Consider the following 8157-nt stretch of genomic DNA (forward strand, 5'->3'; position numbering starts at 1 on the left):
GATTTTAAGGATGGTCATTCATTCAGCAGATTTAAGGATGGTAGTATATTTCTTTGTTCTATTTAATTCAAGACAGTTCTGTTAGCCGTGGTTGGTTTATATATCTCATCTGGTTTTATTCCATTTAGTTTTGTGTTATTTAGTTTGTGGGAAGTTGCATATGCTAGTTTTACATTGTGTCTGTTTATGATTTTGTGATATTTGGAAGATTTGGGGAAATGTCTATCTAATGCTGTGAAGAATTCTTGACCTATTTTGGATTTTACCTGTGAATCAAAGATCAGATTAAACTAGATAATTTCATCAGTTATTTTTCAATTTCTTTTAATATATCTGTTAGGTTTGTTCATGTTTCCTTGGTTTGTTGTCATTTTTACTATTTGTATTTAAAGGTGGGATTCTTTCTTACTTTGGCTGCAGTTTCATGGGTTCTGTTTTATATCTATTTCTGTTATTGTCATGGTGTTTTCTTTCCCTTTTGGTCCCTATTAGATTTACTATTTTTCTAAGTTCTTGTATTCTGCAGCTATTTATATGATCATTGGAACTATTGATAGTGGCTCTGGGTCTTGGGTCTTCCAAGTTCTTATTTGGCTTATGGAATGGTTCAAATTTCCCATCAGTAAGGCTAAGTTTTACACCTAGGAATTTTATGACTGTGATTTTTTCTATTTCAATTTTTAATCTAAAGTTCTTCAAAAATTTTAAGAGTTTTCCTGCATCTTTCTATTTCTACTTTGTTACTTTGGTGTATAGTGAACAGTGCATCGTCTCTATGTAAACCTCCTCACCATATTTGGTAGCCAACATCCAATTTCCAATAATAAGTATATGCCAACCAAATCTGTAACTTGTGCAGAGTCACTAGACCCCATTGTCATGTCAAATGAGTCAACCCTGTTTGATCGAGTCCTTAGCTTATCTCCATATTCTATAGTAGTATTCTAGTGGTACACTGGTGATTACTACAGAAATCAAAACGAAGGCAAATTTGGTTAAGACAATCTACTTACATTTAAATATATGGATTTATGTGGACTAGTTTCTGCACTGGCATAATATCCTGGTAATGCATGCTGAAGAAGCTAAGGCATATTGTGCCAATGCAGAAACTAGTCCACGTAAATCCATATACTTAAATGTGTGTAAGTAGATTCTCTTAACCAAATTTGCCTTTGTTTTGATTTCTGTAGTAATCACGAGTGTATTTTTTGGCGATTTAATAACGAGTTTTGACTGTTATTTCAAGCAGGTAGACATACTTAGTATGTCCTTTGATTAATTTTAATCCCTTGGCTATTTAAATGCTATTGTTTGGCCTGCAGTCGCCTGTATCATTGATTCTGTTATTATCATTCTTAAACTAGTGACATTGGATAATACTAGAATTAACGGTACCTTTGTAAATTAATTTATATATATATATATATATATATATATATATACATACATACATGCAACACAAAAAATGTGTCTACACATGGACAAAACAGAAGCTAGCATTGTAGGTCACATAGGTCACCACTAAAATGCTACACACATTTATTCATCTGAGACCTTGATTTTAGGCAACTCTCACACGGATCTTGATGATAAATGTTCCAGTTGCTCACTCAGCAGAACTAACAATTCATTAGTGAAGGCTCATGGTACAGTGGTTAGAGTGTTCATCTCATGATTATAAGGTTGTGGATTTCATTCATATATCAAGCAGCATGTTGTGTCCTTGAGTAACCTACTTCATTTTACATTGCTCCAGTCTACTCAGCTGTAATGAGTACCAACCAGGTGCTGGTGTGGCTTTCTCTTCCTCCAGCTGTCACATACTGGGCATTCTGCTGGTTTAAAGGTGAAGGAGTGAGCAGGCCCAGGAAGGTATCTATGTTTGCTCGTAACTACATAGGCACCTAAAACAATTAGCAAAAGCATGCTACATGTTAGCAAGCCATACTCACTTGCAAGTGACAGCTGGCTGTATGTACTACGTGTTATAGTATACTGCTGCATTTGATATAATTTCCAGGTGAACTAAGAATGACAAAGTGTATAACAAAGCTGGACCCTCGAATAACAGGCATAGTCAGTCCATTGGGTTTTCATATGATTTCTGTCCATCCAATTTTATTCACAAAGCTGGAGCAACTGGAGACTAAGGTAGGAGACACTTGCTAACGATGTTATGAAGTGGGATTTGAACATGGGATATCATGATGGTGAGGTGAACTTCTTAACCACTCATTCATGTATTCAACATACAAGTGCACACACAGATATAGGAACACATGTATCCATACAAACATCAATAGTAAAAGCAACGACCTACCTTGTAAGATGTATAGTTCACTGCAATAATGCCACTGCTTTCATAAATCCTGCCAAAGACAAGGAGCAACGCTTAAAACGTTTCTCATCAAAGATTAGGTTTTATTTAACCTTTTAACATTTAAATTGGCCATATTCAGTCAAAATATACTACATATCTTATGTTCAAATTAGCCAGATCCAACCTCTCACCCTTACACTACAATGTCAGTCTACAAACAAACTCTCATATCATGAAAGTCTAAAAGCTACAAGATAATACATGATTAATTTAAGACAATGAGAATAAATAAGCATTACATCTGACAGAGTAATCTGAATGCTAAACAATTAATTTAAAGCATTAGGTGTCAATATTTTGTTGACCCTGTGGAGGTGAATGTCTTAGTGGTTAGAGTGTTGAACTCATGATCGTAAGATTGTGGTTTTGATTCCTGGACCAGGTGATGTGTTGCATCCCTGAGCAAAACGCTTCAGTTCACATTGCTCCACTCCACATTTTGTTGTGACAAGCTGGGAATAATGCTTAGTGGCATTTCGTCCATCACTACATTCCGTGTTCAAATTCCACTGAGGTTGACTTTGCTTTTCATCCTTTCAGGGTTGATAAAATAAGTACCAGTCAACCACTGGGGGCCGATGTAATTGACTAACCCTTCCCCGAAACTGCTGGCCTTGTGTCAAAATCTGAAACCAATATTTTGCTGACCCTACATCAGAATGGCTGACTGAATAAAGTATTGAACTATCGGTTCATAGGTCTCAAGTTCAAAGACACAGTAGTTCTGTTTTGTAGTATATTTGAGCAGTACACTTGTAGTTGTTGTTATGTAGCCTTTCATCTCGACTGAGCAGAATTATGACTAAAGGTATTCCAGCTATGACCATCCAGTCTTTTGTTCAGATATATTTTATGTAGTACTACATTACTCAATGTCATCATCATCATTTTAACATTCACTTTTACAAGTATTTTCCTCAGTACCTCCGAGCAAAATGCAGTGCCATGTCCACAAGCAGCTGTGGTGGGTATGCAGGTGTCCACGAGGTGTGAGTGCAGTTCCCAGTTGACAGTGTACATGAGCAGACCAGTTGACGGTATGGCAGCAGACAGACCACGTGGACGTTGTGAGTGACCCCTTCCAAGTAGACCTCCATAACTCTCCCTCTACTTCTTTCTGTTTGTCTTTTCCTTCTTCACATCACAATGATAACAAAGGTACCATCACATGGTATAAAACATCAAATGGTCACCCAATAACATATGTATCTACTGTCTACTTGTTTCAGCACACTAGTCAAAAGTTATAGTTGTTTAACCATAGGTAAGTCCTGGTTAAAGAAATCTGTGATCAAAGATGTTCCAACCATGACTAGTTCAACATTTATTGGGTGTAACTTATCTTAGATTACATCTTTTTTTTTTTAATTGCTTGGTCAGAAGAGAAAGGATGGCATCAGTTACCCTTTTCAGGGGCTCCAAGACAGTTTGAAGAAAAGGTGGAAGTTATTCTTAGATAAGAGACCTAACCTGAACACTTGCAACACAGTGAGATGTGCTCCAGATACCCAGGAGCTAAATGTGGTCTTAAACCATCTGACAAATTAAGTTAACTACCTAAGAACAAGAGCAGCCACTCTGCTGGGCTGCCACATAGATTTTGTCTTCTAAACTTCACTCACAGGGTTTTGGTCAACTTGAAGTTATTGTAGGAAACATTTGCCCAAGGTGTCAAGCAGAAAAATCAGTCAAATCTAAAACCATGTATTTGCAAAGAGAGCTTCTCAACCACACCTGCCTCTTATGATTTAATGCAGATTTCTCTTTCTTGTCTTAAGGTGCTAGGTTAACATCCAGTCAACAAAGCTAGTGTTGTTTTGATTCTCTGATAATAGAATTGAGAAAGTAATTTTAACTACACTTTTCAGGTACTTAAACCAGCAGCTAACTTAGAGAAATGCTTAGCTTAATTTGTGTGTGTGTGTGGAAGTGCATGAGGGAATGCTTGAGAATGCATGTGATTATATGAATACATATATGATTAAGTGTATGTGGTTTTGTGGGATTGCGTGATTGCTTGATTGTGCATGGTGTGTGTATGTGTGAGTGTGTGTATGTGTGTGTATGAGTGTGTTAGTGTGTGTGAAGGACACATTGCATGTGACTGTGAGAGTGGAAGAGATTAGTTTCAGCTAGTAAATACTTACTGTTTAAGGTTATACTTCTTGTTAAGCTTGATCCCCATCTCAAAGTAAGATTTCTCATTGAAGATAAAGGGTTTGTCCACAGCACAAGTTCCATGTTTTTCCCATTCATGTTTCCTGAGAATGAATGAAAAAAAAAAAAAAGTTCCTTAGATTAAGCTTTCAAGGCTTGGATAAAATATCTTATCATATACATTCTTGTAACCATTATCACCATAATATAAAAGATTTGTTGTTATGTATTGTTGGCAAATTATAGGAAGTATGGAAGACTTACAGGTAGACAGACACATAGATGTATAGACACATATATATATATATATACAGTTACATATTCACTAATACAGACACAAGTAAATTAATGTTATTGGTGTCATAAAGGGCATCCAGCCATAGAAACCATGCTGAAGCAGACAGTAGGGCTAGGTGCAATCTTCTGACTAACCAGTAACTGTCAAACCGTCCATCCCATGCCAGCATGGAAAATGGACATTAAATGATGACAATGATGATGACTTCTTAGGTTTAACCTTTCCTTTAATGATAGTTTTCTTCTCTATACCAAATTCTTTGTTATTCTTTTCAGTTGCCTTGAAAGTAGGCAGAAACGTTTAGTATTGCTAGTGTCTATTTGCAGTAACTACAATAATTTTCTCTTATCTTTTATCTATTGATTGCAGCCATGCCAGTGGAACCATACCAGTGGGACCATGCCAGAGGGGCCATGCTGGTGGGGCACTGCCTTGAAGGCAGGTTTTAGTTGAATAAATGAAACCCAGTACTCGTTTTTAAGTATGGTGCTTATTCTATAAGTCTTTTTTACTGAACTACTAAGTTACAGGGTTGTAGACAGACCATCACCAATTATCAACTGGTCGTAGGGAACAAATACCTGCACACACACACACATTGAAGGCATTTGAGCTAAATTTGATGATTTTTTTAGTGCCACCTTTTTTCAGGAACAGTTTGATGAATTGGCAAACAGTCAATGACATTGCAGAACATAAAAATTAAAGATATAGGCGAGAAAAAGTGAACTGACATGAAGGACTGGAAGCCGTCTGAATATTGGAAAAGAGTTACTCGTATCACAATGATTCATGCCAGGTATCAAAATACCAACATCATGATTTCTGCTCAATGTCCTGTGAAAGCTGGAAAGGCCATAAGATATAACACAGACAATGGCAGTGGAGACTATGAAACTATGACCAACAGGAAGAGACACAACAGGCATTCTCACTGCATCCACATGCTGGAATTCATCCCCATGTCTTTGAACAGGGCCTTAGGCTAAATTCATACAGCTATGTGAAGCTATTGGAGATTGTGGTCAGTCTCTGGCTGGAGAGGATTACTACTGGAAGGCCATATGTGTGACAGCAGGATTTGGTCCCTTGCCATACCTCTGGAAAGAGTCAGAGGTGGTTCACCAACTTCACCAGCCCTAATTTCTGGCCTCCTAATTCACTCGATTGTAATCCCATGGATTATAATGTGTGGAATGCAGTTGCAAAAGACACCAATTACTCTGCCTAAAATTGCAATGCCAAACTGGTAGCCAAGATCAAGAAGGTGTTCGAAGATCTTCCCAGAGACATAGTAAAGAACACCTGCACCAGGTTCCAGATCTGTCTTAAGACCATGACGGAAGCTGAGGGCAGCTACTTTGAGTAAACTGTTATCTTGATATTTTTTGATTTTTAAAATACTTTCATTTTTGGATGGGATATTGTGTTTTCTTTTCCTTTTATGAAATCTGTCAAATTTAACCCAAACACCTAGTATATATACTATGGGCTTCCATACAGTTTCTGTCTACCACACAGTGGGACTGAACCCAAAATCATGTGCTTGTAAAGCAAGCCTCTTAATCATACAACTACCATTTATCTTTTATTTGTTTCAGTCATTATACTATGGCCATGCTGGAGCACCACCTTGAAGAATTTTTAGTCGAATGAATCAACCCCAATATGGTTTTTTTAAACCTGGTACTTATTTTATTGATCTCTTTTACTGAACCACTAGGCTACAGGGACATAAAAACACACCAACATTGGTTATCAAATGGTGGTGGAGGACAAAGACAGACAACACACACACAAACACACACACACACACACACACACACACACACACACACACACACAATGGGTTTATTTCAATTTCCATCAACCAAATCTACTCACAAGGATTTGGTCAGCCTGAGGCTATAGTAGAAGACACTTGCCCAAGGTGCCATGCACTGAGACTGAATCCAGAACCTAGTGGTTAGTAAGTAAATGTCTAACCACACAGCCGCATCTGTGACTATGGCTCAGTGGTTAGAGTGTTGGGCTTACAATCATGAGGTAGTGAGGCTGATTCCCAGACTAGGTTATGTGTTGTGTTCTTGAACAAGACATTTTATTTCGTGTTGCCTCAGTTCACTCAGCATAGAAATGAGTGGCAACATCACTGGTGCCAAGCTGTATCAGCCTTTGCCTTTCCCTTGGCACAAATGTATATCATGGCTCTTACACTGTTCACTTTCCTGATTTTTGTACATAATTCTATGTACTGTACATGCACCTTTGATGAGTTGTAGTACACCTGAGCACTACACACAAAAATTTCATTATTCAGTTCTATATTTAAGAGATGAGGAATTATTTACATTATTTACATTTAACAGATATTTGTCCTCATCTTGTTTGTGGTTAACTCAACGTTTCGGTTGATATACCCTCCAGCCTTCATCAGGTGTCTTGGGGAAATTTCGAATCTGGGTTCTCATTATTATTCAGGACACAGCCTGGAATCGAACTCGGAATCTTGGGGTTAGACGCCCGTGCTCTTAACTACTATGCCATATGCCACGGGCATATCAGCCGAAACGTGTTAACAACAAACAAGATGAGGACAAGTATCCGTCAAATGTAAATAAGTAAATAATGTAAATTTCATTATTATTATTATTATTATTATTCTTTTATTTACCCTTCATATACTGTCCAATCATCAACCTCATATGATTATTTAAATGAGGTGGAACTTAGGTACATATTCATTTACATTTTAAGAAATAGGCTTCTGCAATTATCATCAGCAATTAAGTAAGTAGTGGTAAATGAACCTTGGTAATATATTACATGACAATAAAACTAATTAATTCAATCCACAAGCTAAGCTGCTGAAAATGCTCTCATGGGTCTAATTTCTCAGTGGAGGCTAAATATATATGGCCAGAAGTCCAAACAATTACTAGCTGTTGAGTGAAAAGATAATTTCAGTCTATAGCTGTCAATTAAGATGTCTGTTAATGGATAGACAGAAATAGTTTATAGAACTTTAATGTAGTTAACTTGGATGTCTCCTGAGTTTTTGTTATTTTAATGAAAATATCCAAATAGTGAATAGAAACCCATTATGTAACTGTCAAAATGCAATAAAATTCCATGAGACTGGATGGTAACTTACCAAAATGAGGCCTTTTTTGTAGACGTCAAAACGTTAGGCCAATATATTTTCAGATCATCCTCAATGGACTGAAAATATATAATTAGAAGAAAAGCTATAAGGATCTTGTTTCCTTTCATTTCTGTCAAGGGACAACTTTACTCTGTGTGTGTGTGTGTGTGTGTG

General features: G+C 37.0%; 1 protein-coding gene across 4 annotated transcripts in view; it reads right to left on the bottom strand.

Moving 5' to 3' along the window:
* Positions 1-8157, bottom strand: part of LOC106878537 (ribonuclease Oy) — a 56430-nt gene that overhangs the window by 25767 nt on the left and 22506 nt on the right. For all 4 annotated transcript variants that reach the window (XM_052971600.1, XM_052971601.1, XM_052971598.1 and 1 more), the window contains exons 6-8: positions 7993-8060; positions 4531-4644; positions 2324-2372 (exon numbers count right to left, since the gene is read on the bottom strand). In XM_052971600.1, coding sequence (XP_052827560.1) covers positions 2324-2372; positions 4531-4644; positions 7993-8060 — 231 coding nt within the window. The remainder of the gene's footprint in view (positions 1-2323; positions 2373-4530; positions 4645-7992; positions 8061-8157) is intronic.

This window comes from Octopus bimaculoides, chromosome 11 (genome assembly GCF_001194135.2).
Source record: "Octopus bimaculoides isolate UCB-OBI-ISO-001 chromosome 11, ASM119413v2, whole genome shotgun sequence".
NCBI classification, from domain to species: domain Eukaryota; kingdom Metazoa; phylum Mollusca; class Cephalopoda; order Octopoda; family Octopodidae; genus Octopus; species Octopus bimaculoides.